General features: G+C 39.4%; 1 protein-coding gene and 1 pseudogene across 1 annotated transcript in view; both read left to right on the top strand.

The window, feature by feature from the left end:
• The window catches only part of Alkal1 (ALK and LTK ligand 1), a 30,413-nt gene extending 24,812 nt beyond the window's left edge, over nucleotides 1-5,601 (top strand). Inside the window, exons 3-5 of the mRNA XM_076923975.1 lie at nucleotides 258-338; nucleotides 1,821-1,897; nucleotides 5,232-5,601. Coding sequence (XP_076780090.1) covers nucleotides 258-338; nucleotides 1,821-1,885 — 146 coding nt within the window. The 3' untranslated portion in view covers nucleotides 1,886-1,897; nucleotides 5,232-5,601. The remainder of the gene's footprint in view (nucleotides 1-257; nucleotides 339-1,820; nucleotides 1,898-5,231) is intronic.
• Nucleotides 5,602-22,113: 16,512 nt separating this feature from the next.
• LOC143438415 (peptidyl-prolyl cis-trans isomerase H pseudogene) lies at nucleotides 22,114-22,781 on the top strand (annotated as a pseudogene).
• Nucleotides 22,782-23,006: the final 225 nt, after the last annotated feature.

The raw sequence follows: 23,006 nt of genomic DNA, 5'->3' as shown, positions 1-23,006 counted from the left end.
GCTGCTGCCTTTCAGATATTCTAGAGTTCTGCTAGTCAGAAGGTTCCATGATGTGAGATACTGAGAATGTGAAGTGAAGTTAAATCAAAGTTCACTGCCTCCCACAGAGCCTGAGTAAAGGGAAGAATTCTTAGGCTAGTTCTATAAAGGGCAGGAAGGATGGAAACTACAGTTACACCATCTCCATCCACAAGTGCTAGCAATTTGTTTGAAAGACATGCCTCTGTTTATAATAAGCATTCTTTCCTGTTTTCCAGGGCCTGTCACATTTTCAGCTGAATGTCGCAGACACTTCCATCGACTTTATCACAATACCAGGGATTGCTCGATGCCAGCTTGTAAGTTGCCTGGGCAAACTTTAGAAGAAAAAAAAAATACGTTATTAACAATAAGTGCATATAATTTCATGCTTCAACTGTCTTTGGGTGGGACATAATAGACTAAACATTTGAAGAGATGCTATTTATAACCTTTCAGTACTCAAGATTGTGTGTAGTGTTGAAACTATAAGGAATGAGAGATCATATTATGGTTGGGAATATTTCCAAATCTAAAAACAGCCAGATTTTCCTAAAGACCAGAATGTTTGTCAGGACTGAAACCGTTTATCATTATTCAAATTCCTTGGTATAAATAAAGTACTTTTTCACATAAATGAAAAAAAAAGTGAGCTGTCTATGAAGTGCAAGTCATTATGTCTTCCTAAGTTATTTTGAAATAAATGTTGTTTATATCATGTCATTTGTACAGTGTGTGCTGGGTGTTTGTGAATGATGATAGCCTGTTGAGCAATACGCTCTTTTGAATACTTAAGTTACTGGAGTTAATAATTCCAAACATAGCACCCAAGGGCTATCACTCAAAATGCCCAGTTATAATAGCGTATGGTTAGCTGAGTCACCTGTTTCAAATTCCTTTCTAAATCTTAAAATTCCTTTTAAAGTGAGTAACTTCTGAACATTGTGTTTCTTGTCAGCTAGATGACCTTGAGGAGTGCTTAACTTAACTTAGGGTGTTGAGTTAGATTTTTTTTTTTTCTTCAAAAAATTCCTTACATTTAATGACTAGAAAAAACTTAAGCACAGTAGTTTTTGCTCTAGTTTGCTTCTCTGTTGCTATGATAGAGCAGTGACCGATAGTGATTGGGGAAGGAAGGTTTGTTTCAGCTCACACGTTCACATCACAGTCCATTGTTGATCCAAGCCAAGGTAGGAACTTGGAAACCAGTACTGAAGCATAGGCCGTGGAGGAGTTGCTTACTGGCTTACTCTACACGGCTTTCTTATATAACCCAGAACCACCTTTCCCGGGGTGGCACCACCCCCAGTGGTCTGGGCCCTCCCACATCAGTTTGTAACCAAGAAAATTCCCCACAGATATACCTACATGACAACATAATGGAGGCAGTTCCTCCAGCAAGTTTCCTCTGCCCAGTTGACTCTAATCTCTATCACGTTGACAAAACGAAATGAAACAAAACAAACAAACAAACAAAAAAACCCAACTCAATTAACCAGCCAAAAACTCAAGGCAAAGACACTGGGTAACAGCATAGTTTGGTGGAGAAAGGACAGTTTGGGAAGATCAACTCAAAGCTGCTTTCAGTTAAGTCACATTTGAAGCTATTTGATCATTTTAAACTGAACGCGTCAAATTTCCATATGTTTTCAGAGGAATGAATGACAAAACCCATGTTAAGCAGCTAATATGCTAGGTGCTTTTAAAGCTACGGTTGTTACACGAATCAGTGACTAACGTTGTTTCTTTCGAATTCATAGCAATTAATTATACGTATTATTACCTTTAAATGGCTTTTCTAGATTATAAAAGATGTGCTAGATTGCTGACGAGACTAGCTGTGAGTCCTCTGTGCTCCCAGACCTAGGAAACGTATGCTGTGAGTATTTATCTCTCTGTCCATTTACTTAGTTATTTTTTTTTATTATCCCAACAGTTTATTTCTAGTCCTCATTTCCTTTCCTTCCACCCACCTTGCCCTCTCTGTGGTGGTGGGTATAAGAAATCCGACCACAGTTCAGAATAGACCACTGGGGACCACCCGGTTCCAAGGGAGAGGAGGTTTATTCAGGGGATAGGGCAAAGGTGGGGAGAGGGAGGTGGAAGAGTAGAGGCCGGCCATGACCACGTGGAGAGAGAGGAAGGTGGGGGAGGGGACAGAGAGGCAAGAGGGTAAGAGAGAGAGTAAGAGAGTAAGAGAATAAGAGAGAGAGGAGGGGGCAAGCAGCCCCTTTTATAGTGGATCGGCCTACCTGGCAGTTGCCAGGTAACTGTGGGGAGGAGCATACCTGGCTGTTGCCAGGTAACTGGGGAGGTGGAGTTTAGACAGAATACTAACAGTGGGGATCAGCTGCAGGGTCTGCACACAGGAGGGAAGCGCTCTCTCTACCGCTGAGTGTAGCCTGTCTTTGGGTGGGACATAATTCAAATTATGTCCCTAATTCAAATTCTGGCATCCAAGAGACTAAGTCAGGAGAGTCTGCAGGTGACCTCTACTACTTTGTTCATGAGACCCTGTCTCAAACAACAACAACAAAAACTTAAACAAAAAAAAAAAAATGTCAACAGAAAAATTTGAAGAGTCCAAGGAGCTGGGGACCTAACCTTAACATAACAGGACAGCTTCTGAACTTACTAATGCATTTTTTACGCTGGCTCAAACTTTATCTCAACGTGCTGTTTTGCTGAGTAAATTTAAAGTGTCCTCTAAGCAGTTACATTAAGGAATATAAATAGTTTTTCTCAAAGCCTTGCCAGACCTTAGTGGTCAAAAAGACTTCAGTAGTTTTCAGTCTCATTTTATTATCATACAAGAGCAATCAATCCACAGATACACAGGTGAACAACGATTCACAGGTTCATCGTAAATGGTCAAATACATAATAGATAAAAATAGTAGGTTTTAAAACTTTAATTTACATAGTACACATTAAAAACTATAGAGGATACTTGTAGGAAAAAATATGGCTGGGGAACCCAGGGTTCCTCCCTCCATGCTGTGGGTAGTCTGCTGGGAACGCTCTGGGTTCCTCCAGCTGGAAGTTGGGCCTGGCTGCTCATTAACTAAAAGCCTCTCCACGGTTCCTCATGGTTCCTCTTGGCAGTGTGGCCCCAACACACGAGGAAGTCCTTGGGTTTACAAAACTGGTTTATTGACATGGCGGATGGTGGATGGATGCACACCCCACAAAACCCAGGGTGGACCTGAGTTAAATAGGGAGGGGGAGAGGAGGGAGGGGCTGATGGAAGGGTGAAGGTGGAATGGAGATTAGACCTCCTGCCAGGAGCCTGGGTTCTGGGGGTATGGCCGCCGAACCCACAACCCAAGAACCAGGACACCTTTCCATGGCCCGACAGATACTGGCAAGATAAAAAGAACAATTAGATGGTCATGGCAGTGTGTGCTGTAATCCCAGCACTAGAGAAGTAGAGGCAAGAATGAGTTCACGGGCAGCCTTGACAATATAGCAAAAGCCAGTCTCAAAAACCAACAAAATCTGTAATTAAAATATCAGGGAAGTTAAGTGATAAAGTAATCATGTACTTCAGCCTATTACATGTCAAAGTAAAATGCTAAACTCAAAGTTGTATGCTGGATCAATCATTCTAGGAGCCCAAGGAAGGAAAGTATTGATTTGTAAAATTGTAACAGCTCAATAGAAATTGCAATTATTTTTTAAATTATTTATTTATTTTCATGTGAATTGATGTTTAGCCTGCATGTATGTCTGTGCGAGGGTGCCAGATCCTCTGAAACTGGAATTACAGACAGTTGCTGCCATGTAGGCACTGGGAACTGAACCTGAGTCTTCTGGGATAACAGCCAGTGTTCTTAACCACTGGGCCATCTCTCCAACCCCAATAAGTTATAATTCTAGTTTATAATATAGACTCTACACAAAACACTGAAAGAGATTACTGGTTTTCATACATAATTGATTCTAATCTGAGTTCTTTTCCAGTGTGGTACAAAGTCAATTGGGTAGGTGGGGGGTAGTGGTAGTCTGCAATCAGTGCCATAGGTTATTCCCTACAAGGAACTTGGTTCTTCTGGTCAAGAAGGTGAGGAGTAGAAGTTATGAGTACCTGTATTCTAGAAATAGTCCCAAGCACCTTGCATTGGCCTGTGTAGCTCAGTCTGTCTCAAATGTTTTCACACCTCACAGACCTATGAGGTGCTGAAACTTTTCTGTGTTGAAAATAATGAAGTGTATAATTTCACAAGTAATACTAAAATGCTATCACGCAAAATAATTAAAATTGTGGTTGTATGTGGTGAATCAGTTGAAGCCATCTTGTTGCTATTCTTATTATTTTAAAGCAGTCATTGCAAATTAGAAACAATAAGCACTGTGAATTTTGAATATTCACGGCCACAAAATTTTCCCTTGCATTAGATGAAGAAATTGTGCTAACTCATTTAGTATCCACTGATAAATTATATCAATTGACTGCTTCCAAGCTGTCACAACCCTTTTGAATTTTCAAAACATAAATACATAAGAAAATACATTTGGCTATTGAAAGGACCTGAATGAATCCATAGTTTTCCTTTTCTTGGTTTTTAATATATTTTACATACATGAAAATTTACATGAAGTTCTTAGATTAATATAATAATTGGGCTTGTTCCTCTCCAAACATTGTATTACTATTTAAAACATAGGACTTGGGATGTAGCTTAATGGTAGAGCATGCATTTGTGTTTGTATCGGGTTCTGATAGGAGACTCTGCTCAAAAAAATCAAAACTTAAAACAGTTTTGAGGTTGAGTGGTTTCTTTTGTAATATTCTGTGTAAATGTCTGTTTCAGGTTACTATATGTTTGAGATTTTATTTACTTTTATCTGATGTGTATGGGTTTTTGCCCATGTGCATTCCTGGGACTGGAGCTGTGAGCCACCATGTGGGTTGAACTAGATTTCCTGGAGGAGCAGCCAGCGTGCGTAGCTTTGGAACCAGCCCTGTTTCAGATTATTTATCAAGGTTATATGTTTTAAGAACATTTACAGTGTTACCTGTTTTCTGTTAATAGGAAGATAATCACTTTCCTTCTTCATAAAACCCCCTCCTCTCTGTCTGCACACCAGCCTGCTTTCTCAGGGTTATATTTCAAGAAAGATAACATAAAATATAACCATTAAAAGTGTTAAAATATTTTCTGTATTTTGAAAACCAGTTTCTTACTATTTTTATTCTCTTTTCCACTTCAGAAATTTCATAAGATGCAAATATAATTAGAAGAAAAAGTGCCTGGAATATTTAATGTAAAAAATGGACATGTTTAGTTTTGTATGAACCTGCATGAAGTAACTTCCCAGGAGTTCCTATGAGTGGCATCCTGTAGGAGGAGAGAAGATTTCTTGGCTTACCTTATGGACACAATAAGTTACAGTATTTTTTTAGATCACATATTGTAAATAGAATATTTAAAACTGTGCCTTATTTTTTCTAGGCATATTATTTTTGTATGGTTAATATTGCATAGTTAATATTTAATTATGTGAACTGTATCTCAGTACTACTGTAACTACTGTATATAATTTTGGTAATATTTTTGTCAGATATTGTGTTTAGTTTTGTAATTCTTATTTAATATTTAAAAGCCTTTATTAATAATTTGTTATCTTTATTTGCATTAACTTGAACTATGAATTTTATTAAAAGAAGAATATGAAAAAATTGTCATTTCTTTTCATGAAACCTATTTGAATAAAGTAATACTATGGAAACCTGATATATATATCCTGACTCTCTCTCTCTCTCTGTCTCTTTTCTCTCTCTCTCTCTCTCTCTCTCTCTCTATATATATATATATATATACATATATACATATATACATATATACATATATGTATATATATGTATATATATACACACATATATATACACATATATATATATATAAATTACACTGATTTATAAATTATATATATATATAAATTTATATATAAATATAAATTACACTGAGGTAATTTTTGTTTTTAGAGATTAGATATCATGGTTTTGCTATCTTAAATAGAATAAAATTCAGGTGCTTTTGAATAGTTGATATGTGTGCCAGGGAGTGAGATGATTGTGTGTTTTCTGGATTCTTTCTTTGAACAACAACAAAAATCATACTTGGATGCATTCAATGACCTTTGTGCCACGTCAACCCTGACCAGCAGGAATTAAGACACGGAACAACCAGTTCTTTCTCACAGCAGTTTACTCAGGATGCTTAGCAGTTGGTAGTCAAGATGGCGAGCCTGTGATCCCTTCCCGGGCGCAGCTTATAAACCCTGCCAGGAGCCCATAAACTCATGCCACGTATCATCTCTCCATAGGCTCGTGACACTTGCGTAAGATCAGGCCACCTTGAAGCATAGCCTTCACACCTAATAAGGACTTGTTTATCACTCGGCCCTCGGGTGGCCATCGCCATCTTGGGGCAAGGTTCTTATGGAGCCTAACAGACCTTCACTTACTTACAAGAAAAATCATGACAAAACACTTGAAAAACCCTATCTTTTCAGAGAATAGACAAAACCCGAGTTTCTTAGTAATGTGTGAACAGTACAAACACTGTCTATGTGTTGTTTTGAGAAAGGGTCTCAGGTAGACCAGGCCAGCCTGGAACTTGCTTTGTAGCCAGTGATGACCTCTCACTTCAGACTCTTCTACCTCCTGCCTACTGATGTGACCAGTGTGAATCCCCGCGCCATGCTTAGCACAAATATTGGAAGTTGTTTTAATCACCTCTCAACTGTTTATATTGTTGTTACAAAGATCTATAGGCCAATGTCACATGAAATATGCCACTCCCACTTTTCAGCACCTTTGATTTTGTCCGTCACTGAGTATATGGTATGCATTTATGTGTTATGTGCATACTCCTTTGTCCATCAGTGAAAGAAAGATACACTCACACGTGCCTTTGGCTTTAGAAGTATCATGGAAATACATTATAAATTTTAAGATTTGTATAGGAAAAGATTTCCAAAAATTGTATGAAAAAAATCCCAGAGAAGCCAGGCATGAGACTCACACATTGAACACTATCTCTTGGAAGCTGAGGCAAATCATAAGTCATAAGTTCAAGACCAGAGTGGACTAAATGGCAAGCCCCACTATCCTAGTTTATTTCTCTTTTGATATACTGAAACACTGGCCTAAAGCAAGCTGGGGGGGGGGGGTCTTCTTCTTACATGTCATCTTTGTGAGAAACCAAGGGAGGAACTCCAGGCAAGAGCTTGAAGCTAAAACTGAAACAGACCATGGAGGACGAAAGTCTTGTTCCTGGGCTCACATTCAGCTTGTTCTCTCTCTCTCTCTCTCTCTCTCTCTCTCTCTCTCTCTCTCTCTCTCTCATTTCCTTATTTTTATTTATATTAATAAATATAAATGTAATGATTTCCTTATTTTTGTACATATTAATATTTTGCCTGCACACCTGTCTGGTGACTGCAGAAACTAGAAGAATGTGTAGTGTCCCCTGTACCTGAAGTTATGGCTGATTTGTGAGCTGCCATCTAGGAGCTGAGAACCAAACCTGATCCTTTACAGGAGCAGGAAGTGCTCTTAAATGTTGAGTCATCTCTTCAGATTCATTTACATTTCTTATACAGCTGTTTAAGAATATCTAGGAATGGTACAGTGTACAGTGGGTTGGGCTCTCCTGCATTATTTAGTGATCAAGAAAATGTCCACATGCCAATCAGATGGAGGCAATTATTCAACTGAGGGTCCCTCTTCTCAGGTGTCTCAAGTTGATAACCAAATTAGCCATCAAATGTAGTCTCAAAAGAAAAAGACCTTAGTGGATATGATACCTCCAATAATGCCATATAATACAGACGGGAAAGGCTAGTATGCTTTTAGTTCGCTACATTTATCACAGTAATTATATTAACTACTTTTGTAAAATGAAATAGTTTTGCATATAACTACGAAGAGAGATGAATAAGCTATTGAATAGGAAAATAAGAACTTATTGATGGGATGTATCAGAGACAGAAGGGGCTTTGTGATTAACATAGTTTCAAATGGTAAGTTATTTGAGATGTAATTCTATAAAATTAAATTTACCATATTTTCATAGTTAACTAGTATCTTTCAAAAATGTACTCTATGCGATATATTTTTGAAGCATCCACTCAGGTTAATTAAAAATAGCAATTAAGATGATGTTGATTTTACCTTATGATGCATATTTTCTCCTTGTATTGATTTAAACATAAGTTGAAAATAAGAGACTGGTCATTTGTATTTATAAAGAAAAGTTTCTCATTTGAGAAAACAAAAGGTGGGGAGATGAATTACAAGTTTCCTTTATGACATCCACACATAAGGAAAGTTCTCTTGTTCTATAAGCATCATGGCAGGAGGTGACAATGTGTTCTGAGTGTTTAGAACTGTGTTATCTAAGCAAGTTGTTCTGACAGCCAAACCTTGAGTTATCTAATTTTCTAACCTTCAACTCCTTTCTTATATTGTTTCTTGAAGAGGCAAGATGATGTTACCAAAGCTAGACACTTGAAGCACAAGGCTCAGCTCTGTTCCTGCCTAGCAGGAATGGTTCTATGTGCTGAGGTGTGTTATTCAAATCTATCAGAATGAAGGGGAGGTGGTTCAACAGTTTGAGGGACAGATGATTGGGTTTTATTGATTCCTACTTTTTGCAATAATGATGACTTGGCTGGAAAGACTACCCCATCCCCATTTTCTTTATAATTTGCTTCATAGTCATCTAGTCTTTGGTCTTTGCAATAGGGTAAGTGTTCTATCCACCTGCAATAAATAATGCCTTCAAGAAATCAAACTGTCTTTTGAAGTAGTTCTAGAGCCTAGAACAATGCCTGGCTCATAATACATATTTTATAATAAAAACATGTCTCAAACTTCAGTGGCTGAGATTAAGGAACACATTGTATCTCCAAATGTGAAAACCAGATAGTGATTCAAGAGGCATTAGAGAGATGGGCCCACATTTAAAAGCACCAGCTGCTTCTTCACAAGTTCAGGGTTCAGTCCCCTGTACCCACAAAGTGGCTCACAACAATCTGTAACTCCAATACCAGGGGATCTAATGCTCTTTTCTAGCCTCTGAGGACACCTAACATGCACACAGTATATGTACATACATGCAGGCACAACATCCATGCACATAAAATAAAACTAAAACAGGCATTAATGAAAAACTGTTGAGTTATTGATACTGATACATTTGTGTGAGTGTGATGTTTACCTACTAGGATACTTGTCTACTTCATTTCTACCCCACAGTTGCTTTAATTTTTTCCAACTAGTTGACACTAACATGGTATTTAAACTTCTCCAGCTATTTATCTTGGAGTTGTGTCTTAGTTTGGATTCTATGGCTGTGATAAACACCATGACCAACAGTGATGTAAGGAGGAAAGAGTTGTTTTGGCCCACAGATCACAGGCCAAAGTAGGAACTGAGGTAGAGGCCTTGACAGAAAGCTGCCTACTGACTTACTTCCCACAGCTTGCTCAGCCTACTTTCATAGGTAACCTAGAACCACCAGATAAGTAATGGCATGGTCCACAGTGGGCTAGACATTCCCACATCAATCATCAATCAACAAAATGCCCCACAGATAAGTCCACAAGCCAATCTGACAAAGGCAATTCCTCTGCTGAGGGTCCTTCTTCTCAAGCGTGTCTAGTTTGTGTCAAGTTGACACAAATGGAATCTGCGCAAGTGGTTAAGGAAATGATGTAAATGGGCCCAGCAGGGTTCTTTGCTTTGGTCCATGTGGTGAGGTCAGGATCCCTTGGGTCTCTATGAAAGCTGGAACCTATATTTATTTATGTTTATGAGAACTATCTCAATTTCTGTGTGTTGGCATTTAATTATAAGAACTTCAATATATTGGACAAGTTTTTAAAACATTGTTCCTTTTTGGCACATAAACCACCTTCTGAATTTGGGCGTTTCTTCAGTTTGACTTTTCTTCACAGTGTTTCAAAGAACTGGGGACTTTTTTTCTGTCTGGTCCCAGGGAAGTTTGGCAATGTGTTTTTGATTATTGCCTTGGCTTCAGCCTGGCAGCCTCAATAGCCCTGCTTCTAAAAATTACTCCTGCGATCGGGGAGAAATTTTGTGTAGCTATAGCTTCAAGTTTTTCAGACTCCCGAAGGACCTTTTGACAGAGGTAAACTTGATTCTTTGTTAGTAATGGGTTGGTGGTACATTTCTGACTCTTAGCGAGTTAAGAAGCTGAGCCTGACTTGACAGAGTGGAAGCTGGGAGCAAGTAGAGTAAAAGATATAAAAGTGGTCCAAATGGGAGGAGGGACCAACCTGGGAGGAAGGAGCTAGCAATTACAGAGAGTTTAGCAAGGGTTTCAGGATAGTTGGGCTGAAGAATAAGTAATGTTAGGAAGTGGATAATGAGCACAGGTTGCTGGTTAAGAAGAAGGAGCAGAGCAAATAAGGTAAGAGAGGAGGCACTGGGGTGGAGCCAAAGTCATGGCCCACGTAGTTCTTTGGTTTCTCAGTGTTAGTGAGAGAAGTGCAAAGTATCAGAGGAGTTTCCCAAGAAATGGAGAGAAGGGATTCTAGAACAAGAATGAAAAAAACTAAGATTCATTGTAAGTGCCTGGATTAGTCAAAAACTGCATGTCAACAATAGTAAATTTGAGGGTAATTCTTTTTAAAAAAGAGTTGATTTCATAGACAAGTTACCAAGCACCTGTGCCTTCAGTTTCTCATTCAAACGGGAGCAGAAACAATTCTTACCACAAGGAGATCAGTTATCATTAAAAGAGCTTAGAAAAGTACCCAACGCAAAGCGAGGCATGGACTGTTAACCAGATCTGACATCTAATCTGAGTGGTGCTGATGTTATTGAACAGGAAAAGGCATGTGCCTAACAGAATTGCCCTCATTTTCTGCTAGCTCATTTAGGCATGGCAGGAACAAGAAAATCTAGCTCTCTATGTAAATGTAGTAGACTGCACGGCTGTCAAAAAATGTCTTGCTCTTTCTTATCTGCTCAACACTCAGAGAACAGCTCTGGCCCTGTCTCCAGTCACTAGCAATGTGTGCTGGAATCGAAGCAGCTCAGCCTTGCTTGAGTTGATCTGAAAAATTCAAAATTTTAAACACTCCCCAAGCTGGACATGGGCATGCTAACAGGTGAATAATTTTATATCTGGCCTGTGGGTAGGTCACAGTCAAAATGCAGTCAGACTAAACTATGATGTGAAATTGACACCAGACTATCTGTATCAGCTACTTGAAACATCCTTATCTGCATGGTCTTGCATTCTGTACATGCAAGTACTCCAGACTCAGAAAAGATGGGCACAGCAAGCTTCTTCTGCTCCAGAGCACTTTGGACCAGGATAATCTTCCAAATGCCTGTCTGAGAAAGAAAATGTCAGTTGGCAAACCTAAAAGGACTTCACAGACCAGCTCAAGAATTAGGACCTGCTGAGCCCATCACTGCTCACCCCAGTGAGTCAGGCTCAGTGCAGCACAGAAAGACCAAAGCATTTGTTGCATGATATTTTTTTTTCTGAGAAAAGTTGAACAAATGGATACTCACCCCGGGTAGAGCATCAACAGAAATAAAGATTCAGCTCAAGGGTAATTTAATGAACCATCAAATTTAATTGGGGATACTTACAGAAACATGGGCATAGACGCCACAGAAGAAAATAATCTCTTTCAATAATCATTACTCCTCTAGAAGTTTTTGGGGAGGGGTGGGGCCTTATAAGCACCATACACCTCCTGGACAGAAGGTTGAGGGGCAGAATCACGAGCAGGTCCTGCAGATAATCACAGCTGCAGATATTTGAAGAGGGCAGTGGCCAGGTCATGACTCAGGTAAGTCATCTGTAAACCATCTATATACAAAATGGCAGTTTCCACATCATTGTCAAACTAAAGCTTTAGTGTTAAGCCTTCCTTCAGAATATAATTCTTAAACTGTGTGGTCTCGTTGATAATTGAATGTTCCATTGCAGAAAATGAAAATGGATACTTTCCACAATTCACAACTGACTTATGCTTAAGTTTTGAAACTTTTGTGAACACACCTTTCTTGGGGTCAAGTCTTACTTCAAGCCTAGCTAGGGCAGATTCCTGTCCATTGGTTTCCATTTGTTAATCTTGCAAACACCAGGCTACTCTGCAACAAAATAATTGTGACTAAGGTAATATCAAGAAGACTAAATTTCAGAAATCAGTTTGAAAGACATCAGTGAATATGTGTTTACAAATCTCTCATTAAGAATATATTCTAAGAGTCAGGCATAGTGGTACTCCTAGCTCTCAGGAGGCAGAGGCAGGTAGATCTTTGTGAGTACAAGGCCAGCCTGGACTACCATAGCAAGCTCCAAGACAGCCCGAACTGCATAAATAAACTCTGTCAGGTAAAGTTGCTTGCAGGGCAGCATGGTGACCTGAGTTCCATTCCTGAACCTGCATAAAGATGGAAGGAAAGAACAAATCACACAAAGTGTCATGTGACCTTCACATGCATGCAATAGCATGTACCCCATGCCACATATCATACATAAACAAGATCAGTAAATAAAAACTTAGAAAGAGAATGTTTTACATTGCAGAGCACCACTGTTTTATTATGACCTGTCTTCTGACTTAGGAATTTTTCGCAGACTTTGTTTCTGTCTGCCATTTTGGTTGTATTTTACAATACTGGCCATGGTGCGGCCAGGCTGGTCCTGGCGTTTAGAAACCTTCCCCCTGCCCATCCCCGCCACAGGCCCAGATGAATATCCATGGGCACAAGCCATCTTCTGACATATTCATGTCCACTGAAACACAGATTCTGCCCCTACAAATAAATGTAAGAAAAAACAAAGGGGCTAAATCAAGAGATTTTCAGTAAATTCTTGAGTTTATCCAGATAATCAGCACCAGACGAAATATTTGATCCAGAGATTTTTGACAAAGATTGATTGAGAATCTTCAGACTACATCACATTGTCTGAAGTATGACAAGCTCTAATAGCCACCTTTGGGAGAAACAGAGATGACCGTAGAGAGAAAAACAATTGTTTCCATGGAAAACTGTAGGACACTCTGTGAATTTGTAGGTTCTATGTCTGTTTATTGTTGGAAATTTTATTGTCTACTGTGAGCGTTAGATAAAACCTGACCCTCTAAATTAATGTTTGCAAATGCTTCCTGCTTCCCAAAACTTTCTTTCTCCAAAGTCCTGCCAACTTGGAGCAGACAATTTTTTTTTTGTCCATTTGTTTCAATTTGGAATTTTTAAAATAGATGATCTTGCTATATAACCTTGGCTGGCCCTAAACACAAGGCAATCCTTCTGACTCTGTCTCCTGAATGTTGTTCTGCCTGGCAAAACAGATAGAATAGTGTGAATTTTAGCATATATGGCATATCAGGTGTAGATAACAAAGGAGCTGTTGTTATGTGGGCCACTGAGAAAGTCTGGATACCTGCCAGAGACATCACCTCATAAAGCAGGAAGTGCATCAGAACCCATTCACTCACTAGCCAGCTATGGGTGCTTCAGGCTTAAGCCCAGAAGTTTCGCTGGCTGTCTGGGGTCAGACTCAAGACCTGGCTTTGGGTTTGTTGTTGTTCTGCTGTTGTTTTGTTGTCACAGGACCTTGTTTCATTAAGTGCCTGGCTGTTGTTACCACCCAGCAGAGTTGCTCTACTGCCCTACTCAGCAGATGGACCATCTGCTCCCAGTGGCCAGACAAATAAACAAACAGCAGACACACCCTCTTGCCCCCCTTTTCTCACCATCCTTTCTTAAATAAGAGAAAACAGGAACTTTGACCTTTGGTCCGTTTTTGACCCTTGTCCTAGGTCCTCCTGTGTACCCTTTTTGCAAAATCCACTTCTGGAAGCAAATCCTGCTAAGTAAATTTATCCAGAAACCTTCCCTTTGGTTCTCCATCAAATTCTGACCTGGCCCTTCACCTAGGTGACGTGTGATCACTGTCCAGTCTTCAGCAGGCCTCCTCTAAGGTCAGTTGATCTAAAATTCACTTCACCTCTCACATTTTTCTCTTCATATTTTTTTTTTTGTCCACAGACTCTAACTGCTCCAACACTATATATTTGCACTTCCTGGTGTATCTATGGAGTGGAGTCCACACACTCTCTCCCTTGTAGTTATGTCTGCTTAGTGAGCAGGTCCTGCATAAAGCTTTGCTATTTCCTGGAAAGAATCTATGTCTGCAAAGGCTCATTGAATGATTTAAACTCCAGAGGTGCAAAATGTTGCAGGCCGAGAACCTAATTACAATCAATCTTGGGTCATCTTTATCCTACTAAACAGCTATTCCTTGCCCCCACTCTGTCAGATCCAACATTCTGTAACTAACAGATAAATAGATGAAAAATCCTCTTGGAATGTATAAATTTAAAAAAAAAAAAAACCCTAGTTTTCACCAATCAAAAAGAAAACAGTATCGTCTCCTGACATCTAAAGCCTACAGCAGCACTCTGTCTTACTAAAACCCACGTACCTGATGTACCCACCAGTATTTGAAAGGCATCTTGATTTATAGCTCTGTAGTCTTGTACTATAAAAAGTTCGTGAAATTGTTACCTTGTTGGAACATAGTATTTGGATAAATCTAAATCTATGTTCCTGAGGCATGGTCACTCATATTTGATTCCAGAATAAACCATTCCTTTCCTTTGAGGTGAAAGCTATGTCTCTTACCAATATTACTATACTTTAACAATCACCATTGTTAACAATGGTTTACAGCAACAAGAAATACTGTTTTAGAAGTTGTAAATAATATAAATTAGATGTTCTTTCAAATTTAGAGACATTTGAGCACTAGAAGAAATAGAAGACTAACAAAATATATTAAGCTTACAGTGAAGACCATTTCAAACTGTGATAAAGCCTCAATGAGCTTCCATTGCCCCAAAGAGGTAAAGTTTAGGAGTAGTGGATGTTCATGGTTCAGAGATAATGAGGAGGAGACTTCGTGTTTAAAATATAAATGTGATTAGAGCCCATTAAACTCTTTGCCTAATTGTGATCTCTTGCCATTTGCTTTTGTTAACTTCTAAACTATATTTTTAGACAACTAGTTAATAGAAAACCCTTATGCCAAATTTCAATTCCTTATTCTTCTGGACATGATTGTAACATTTAGAAATAGCATTTCTGCCTATATCTGCTTCTGGAATGTTGACCAGAGAGGGTGACCAGACAACACCTGGGTGATTTCTACTTTTCAGTTGGTTTGTCTCAATTAGATTTAAAACAAAGCAGAATAAAACAAACAAACAAAGACAACATCAAAGTCTTTTTGTTTTAGTTATTGGTTTGGGGTTTTGGCTTTTCAACACTTAGTTGTGGCTTGTGTAAGTGGCATCAAAATGTCAAACACAAGTAAAGAACAAAGCATACAAAAGCAGGTATAGACAGGTCTTTAAATCTCCACATAATTCATAGCCACAGACTGCTTTTGGAATTTGAGTTTTTTATGCAAGAAGGAAATGAAACAAATAGAAAATGCATGGAATGAATGGAAGTTTGAATAAACGCCAGATACCTCAATGTGAAAGGTGACAGGTCAGAATCATTTTCTGACTCCATGCTGCTCCCTTCTATTGGCACGTGGACATGCACACCTGTTTTTCAGTAGTCCAACAAAGGAAGCCATTTGCACAGGGAAACCTTTTTGTAGAGGGGACAGTCTCCAGGAGGGCAGATTTCATTTCCGCTCCATTGTGCAGCACACTGCAGACCCAGCTAGTCTGCATGTTGTCACTGGCCCCAGAGGGAAGACAGATGTGAGGAAACATGAAGTGGCAATTACACTCTAAGAATACATTGTATATCTTGCATACTTTTAATGTCTTCTTTATTTATTTTACTTATTTCTACAAAATCATCTCTCCTTGCATATAAAGTTTTGCGGTAAATAAAGACCAAACAACAAACAAAATTGTAAAGTCAACTGATCACCTTAGGAATTATTTTTAATGCAGGGACACTTTTCTCCCACATGATGGCGCCTCACTGTCGGACTTAAAAACACTAGACCATTGTAGGCACAAACAGCACAGAAATGGGCTTCTCTGTGCTAGTTTCATTTTGAAACAGAAAGTCGGTACTTAACAATGTATGCAACAGATCGCTATTCTGAATACCTGTTACTCTCAGAAAGTGAACGTCAGATTCTGACAGGGCTTAGGGAAGTCACAGCATCATGTACAATGGTTCAGAAACTTTAGTGTGTCAGAATCCCTTGGAAGCCCAAATAAATGGAGACAGCAGATCATTTCCTAGTTTAGAACCTGAAGCATTTGAGACTCTACTCTGGGAGACTATTCTGTGATAAATTTTCAGGCCTTGGAATTATGCTCCAGTTCAAATCCAAGCTTAACTTCTGAGATGACTAAATGATGTGGGGTGATTAACTGAGGTTAGCACTTTCAGTTGTAAGGATAGCTGGAACGTGGCCATTTAACAGACCCAGGTCTCCAGGTTCAATATAGATTTATGAACTTGGAAGTTTGTGTAATCTAATAAAGAATACAGGATTGTGAATAAAAATTAGATACAAGTTAGATATTTATATATTTAGAATTTACAAATTAAAGCAAAATTAAAAAAATTTAAACACCAAAAAGTGTATTGATGACACATCAGAAAATGGATCAAAATAGCCTCATATCTTATTAATTCCCTGATATATTGAACAGTTTCTCTCCACTTTTGCCTCATTCCCTTTAACTGCCTGTCAATATGACAATTACTTTGTAATCTCTCCTTTTTTCTATGACAAAGATAAACATATTACCACTATAATATTACTACTTTATGGAATTCCATTCATCTTTACAGCTGGTAATGTTGCACAAAGCTTTTGAGTTATTAATAAGTTGGGAAAACACCAACTCTCTCCTATATGTAACTTATATTATCCAAAGTATTTCAAGGTTTTCTGTGCAGGAACTAGCCTTAGATGCTCTCCGTAGTCTAATCATCTGGTAGAGGATGTACTCACACAATCTTCAAGTTTTATGTTCGTGTTTGGTATCCTATTCCTACTGTGATAGCAACTCACTAAGAACTTAGTATCTTAAAATGGTGCATCTTTGTTTCATTTCAGTTTTGGAGACCAGAAGAGACTTGGCAGGCTAAAATCAAGATACTAACAAGGCTATGACTTGGGGACAAATCCATTTCCTTGCCTTCTCCATCTTGTAGGACCTACCTTCCTTTCTTGGCTGTTGCTTCTTCCCTGTCTCCAATGCCAACAGCATAGCATCTTCCCATCCTCCGCCGTCTCCGAGGCCTTTGCATCTCTTCCTGCCTACAAGCACTGCTGTGATTACGTTAGATTTGCCGTGCGGTCCTGGATCGTCTTCCCATTTCCAGATCAGGTGATCAGTGAGTTTAATTCCATTTACTGCCTTCTTTTTAGGAAAGTAACAACATACTCATAAGTTCTAGGGCTTTAGATGGGGCATCTTTAGAGGGTCCTGCTTTGCCTCATATTGTTGACATTTCTGTTCAAATGAGCTTACATTCAAACTTTAAGGCTCTTTGAAAAGTCTTGAAACTCAAAATATTGTCTCTTAACATCGCAATGCCTTCCACAGAAGAAACTGCCAAAGACAGAAGTGTGAACTGCGAAACACTGAAGCAGACATTAGGAAGCACCGTTCCTTAGACAGAGAACAGATCCTGCACATATCTCTTCTAAAGCAGGGTATCAGGACGTCCTGTGAGCTGCCACAGTGGGTAGCATATCTTACCATATGCCCAGCTACTTTTTATTTTGTTATGTTTTATTAAGGGAGTCACTTTTGTTTGAAGTCAGTAACAGAATTACAAAATGCAAGAACATTCCTTCAGGTAAGAAATTTCTCTTAAAACTGTAAATAAGTATTTCAAGCCAGAAACATTGCATAGAAGCAGTCAGTACTCTCTGATCCTGACGCCGCCCCCTCCCCTCTCTCTTTTCTTTTACTAGAAAACTTTATTTTATGCCATTTTTAACTTGGTGAATCTTTTTTAAAATTTCAAAACAAAAATACATAGCTAAACATTAGAAATGAACTAAAATCTACATGATTCACTAAAATTCAGGAGTCAGGCTAGGCTCTTAGGTCTTAGAAGAACAAAATAAAACAAAGAACATCCAACAAACGGGGACATCTGTCTATTTCTACAGCTCTTCCTTTCTGTGCAGCCCAATCTTACGTCTTATACCAAGGTAGGGGAGCAGCTTCATAAAAATCCCTAGAGTCCCCAGTTAGGAAGATTTTGTCCAACAAAGATGGTCTACATGCTATTCTTTGCCTTTTGGAGGAATTACAAACATTCTCAGAACATTGTAAAATATTCTCACATTCTGACAAGTGGTGGCCATGGATCCATGCTAGTAGCTCCTTGTTTGGCAGACCTCATGCCTCAGAGGCCAAGAAGGATCCTTCTCTATAGTACTCAGTATGGTGATTTGAACATGAACATCCCTCACAGATGCAGGTGCTTGAATATTTAGTCTCTAATTGGTGCTAATTGGTGCCGTTTGGCAGGCTTAAGAGATGTGGCTTTGGTGGAGGTGTTATGTCACAGAAGGTAGGCTTTGATTGTTTAAAGACTAATGGCACTCTGTGGCTTTCAGTGTAAGATGTGAGCTCTCCATTTGTTGCTGCAGTCTCCATGCCTGCCCATTTCCACGCTCCCCTGACACGATGGTGAAAGGAAACATGGATGCCTTGCCACAGATCTTCTCTAACATCTGTGCTGTGGAACTGGATTCCTCCTGAAGCCAGCAGCAGTTTGAATGGTTTTGGAGTAAAGCCTGTATTGTTGATTTTTGTTGTTGTAGTTGTTATCTGTTTGTTTGTTTTACTTTCTTGTTGTTTTTTATTATGGTAAAAGACAATTAAAATTTACCAGTGTGAAAGTTAAAATATGTAACCAGTTGTATTAAGTACTTTCACAATATTTTACAACCACCACCAAAACCTGAATGTGTTCTTCATCCCAATGGAAGTCTCTCTTTGGCTGTCACTTCCATTACCTTGGCTACTTGGAGGTTTCAAGTAGCTTCCTACAAACCTTAACTTGACTGATGCCAACTTAACTTGCATGATACACACTCAGAATGGAAGGCCTAGTTCTTGTTAGAACTTCTCTTAGCATGTGTCCTATGCCCAAAGTATGCTTTCTGGTAGCATGCATCAAGTCAAAGCACAGTTTCATACACATCTATTCATTCCCCTTGATATTATTGACACATTTTACAGAGTTGCACACATCCATTAACATGGATTCATAACTACTATTGTATAGTTATCATGCGTCTTAGTTTGGTTTTTATTGCTGTGAAGAGACACCATGACCACAGCAACTCTTATAAAAGACAACATTTAATTAGGGCTGGCTTACACAGTTCAGAGGTCTAGTCTATTATTCTCATGGTGAAAGCATGGTGTGATGTGGGCAGTGGTGCTGGAGAGGGAGCTGAGAGTTCTACATCTTGATCTGCAGGTAGCAAGAAGAGAACTGTGAGCCATTAGGCCTGGTTAGAGCTTGTGAGACCTCAAATCCCACCTCCTAGTGATGTACTACCTCCAACAAGGCAGTGCCTAATTCAACAAGATCACACTCAAGAGTGCCACTCCCTATGGACCTATGGTGGCCAGGTTTTTTTTTTTTTATTTAAACCACTACACCATGCATAGATTAAAAAACACATTTCTTTTTCTAGTCATGTCAATGCATGTGGTACTTTAGGGAGAGTTTCTGCAAAAAAAAATTTTTTTCTGTATGGCATCCTTTCCTGTTCTATGCATGGCTTGAATTTATTGGTGCTGGTTGTCCACACTGTGCTGAATATTATCTTATTCATTTTAAAAGACAGAAAGGAACAGAAAGAAAAAATATATCCTACAGTGTGGTGGTTTGAATGAAAATGTCCCCATCAGCTACGGCATGACACATGGCTCCCAGTAGGTGGCACTGTTTGGGGAGGTCTAAGTGAAGTAGCCTTGCTGGAGGAGGTATGCCACAGGGAGCTGGCTTTGAGGCTTAAAAGGCATGTGCCATTCTCTGTTTATGCTCTGCTTCTTGCTTGCAGTTCAAGATGTGAGTTCTCAGCTTCCAGTTCCAGCCACCAAGTTGCTACTCTGTCATCACGGACTCTTACCCCTGTGGAAGCATAAGCTCAATTAAACTCTTTCTTCTATGCATGCCTTGGTTGTGGTGCTTAATTATAGCAATAGAAAAGTAACAAATACACAGACTGTCCTGGTGCTAGGCTTTTTTTAATGCTTATGCAAACCATTTATAACTGTCCTGGCTTACATTCATGCTTGCTGAGTCTGAAGTCCAATTGGAAATGAAAGCTTACAGTTGTGTCAGGGTAAGCTGAATTCCTTAGCATGGGTTCTGTCTTCAGAAGGTGCTTTCTTTTTCTTTCCTTTTTGGAAACAAACTCCTTTATAATTATTTATTTTATGTGTATGGGTGTTTTGCCTACTTGTATGTCTGTGAACTATGTGCAGCAGAGGCCAGAAGAGGGCACCAGATCCTCTGGAACTGGACTTAGAGATGCTTACGGGCTACCTGTGGATCCTGGGATTGAGCCTTAGTCCTCTGAAAAAGCAGTCTGCGACCTTAACTGCTGAGATCTCTCTTTAGCCCCCTGGCAAGTGCTTTCTGATGGCAAATAGTAAGTGAAACCACGTGAAATAATGTTTAATAACAGCCTTGATCACGACAATCTTTTTATAAAGCTATCTTTGAGAGCAGTAGCGACTGTTAACACTTGTTAACACTCCTCCTTCTCCCTACAAACTCAGTCCCTGGCTTTCTCACCTGGATACACCTGATTGTTTTGCCCTGAGTGGCAGAGCTCATTCATTTGGTCTCATTCCTGAATCAACCCTGTATTGTGAGTTGGGCAGAACACAGGAAGCCTTTGCTGAATTCCTTTGGGCTAAATCTCAGATTAAAACAGTAGACAATTTATTGGGACCAAGGCATGCTCTGCTCTCTGCAGAAGCAGACACCCCCACTAGGATGTAGGCTATGGTATTCAAGAGGGTACAGCTTATGGAAGGGAAGCTGAGTAATGTCCCTGTGATCTGCCTGTTAAGCCATCTCTATTGTACCTAACTGGTATAAATCTCTGACTAGTTTCCAAAGTTTAGAAACGAGGGGTTCTAACAGCACTTGCCAAGGATTTTGGTGTTCTGGGAAATAATGGCTTCTAAATTTCCATCTTTGCTAACATCGTGGTAGATACATATCCAATAACACCTCATCTGCCTTCTAACCTACATTCAATTTTAGCATGTTCTCAACCAATCAAACCACAAATCCCGTCTGTGTGCCATTATTGATGATGCTTATGTTCAACTAGGACCATTGCTACCTGCTGCCCTAAATGACCCCTCTCCTTTATTCCTAGGCAAACGAATGGTCATTATCGATTTGCTGCCAGGGGCTATTTGTTTTATATACAATAGCCAACACTCTGTATCAGTCTGTGTATAAGAATTCTCTCCAGAAAGGACACACATAAACTGGAGGAACCCTGTGGGATAGTTGACAGGAGGAGCAGTTGGTGTTTTCAGACTGTGGCACACATGAGCTGGGCAGCTTTTACCCAAATCACAGAAAGGAAGGCGATAAATTGCACATTAACCCTGAAAAATATTCCTTCCTGGGATATTTAGGCCCACCAAGTTTGCTGTGGGATAGATTTTCTGTGATAAGACAATTTTTTTTCTTTAAGCAAAACTTTTCCACACTAAGCTCAATAGTGTTTTCTAGCATAAAATTCTAATTCAATGATAAAACGCACAGTCTTCTGATCAAGAATTCAAGCCACAGAGAACACAGACTGACAAGTTCAGCACAGCTAGTGCCTCTAGGGATCGGATGACTTGAAGATTTTTTTTTTGTTGGTCCAATAAATTCTTTGAGTACAGGCAACATCTCTTTTGCCTATTAGTCTAAAGGTGTCCGTGCTAGTGGTCCACACTCAGTATCTCCCAGCAACTTTCTCTTTACACTGTCTATGCACCTGGCCTTCATTTATGAAGGATTAAACTGTGGTCATAAAGGTCCTTACAGGCTTCTACTTCCGGGTCAAAACCATGGCAGTGGCAAATTCAAGTCCAGTCAATCCAGTGGTCTTCTTTGATGTCAGCATTGGCGGCCAGGAAGTTGGTCGCATGAAGATCGAGCTCTTTGCTGACGTGGTGCCTAAGACGGCAGAGAACTTTAGGCAATTCTGCACTGGAGAGTTCAGAAAAGATGGCGTTCCGACAGGATACAAAGGTAGCACCTTCCACAGGGTCATAAAGGATTTTATGATTCAGGGTGGAGATTTTGTTAATGGCGATGGTACTGGAGTCGCCAGTATTTACTGGGGTCCATTTGCAGATGAAAATTTTAAACTTAGACACTCAGCTCCAGGCCTGCTTTCCATGGCAAACAGTGGTCCCAGTACAAATGGCTGCCAGTTCTTTATCACGTGTTGTAAGTGTGATTGGCTGGATGGAAAGCATGTAGTGTTTGGAAAAACCATTGATGGACTTCTAGTGATGAGGAAGATCGAGAATGTTCCCACGGGCCCCAACAATAAGCCCAAACTGCCAGTGGTGATCTCACAGTGTGGGGAAATGTAATCTAGACAAGATGGAACCAGGTCCTCTGCTGTTCTGGGGTGACATTCTCCATTGAGTCTGACAAGCTGGACTGGCCTCTTTGCTTCCCTGTCTCTACAGTATGGGATCCAGGACCTGGAATTATCACAGATCAGAACCAATAATCCTTTTAAATTTTGAACTGTAAATAAAATAATTTTTTAAAAAAAAATAAATAAAGGTCCTTACAATTTCTACAGTATTAATGACAGGCATGCTAATGAGTGCAGTGCACTTGTTCAGTAGACTCACTCAAAATATTCCCTTTTTTTTCTGTCTAAATGTGATGATAAAGAAGATCCATTAAGACTAGTCTGACTT

This window comes from Arvicanthis niloticus, chromosome 25 (genome assembly GCF_011762505.2).
Source record: "Arvicanthis niloticus isolate mArvNil1 chromosome 25, mArvNil1.pat.X, whole genome shotgun sequence".
In the NCBI taxonomy this organism is placed as follows: domain Eukaryota; kingdom Metazoa; phylum Chordata; class Mammalia; order Rodentia; family Muridae; genus Arvicanthis; species Arvicanthis niloticus.
Note: the sequence above shows the minus strand (reverse complement) of the source record. Positions and strands in the feature narration are given on the sequence as shown.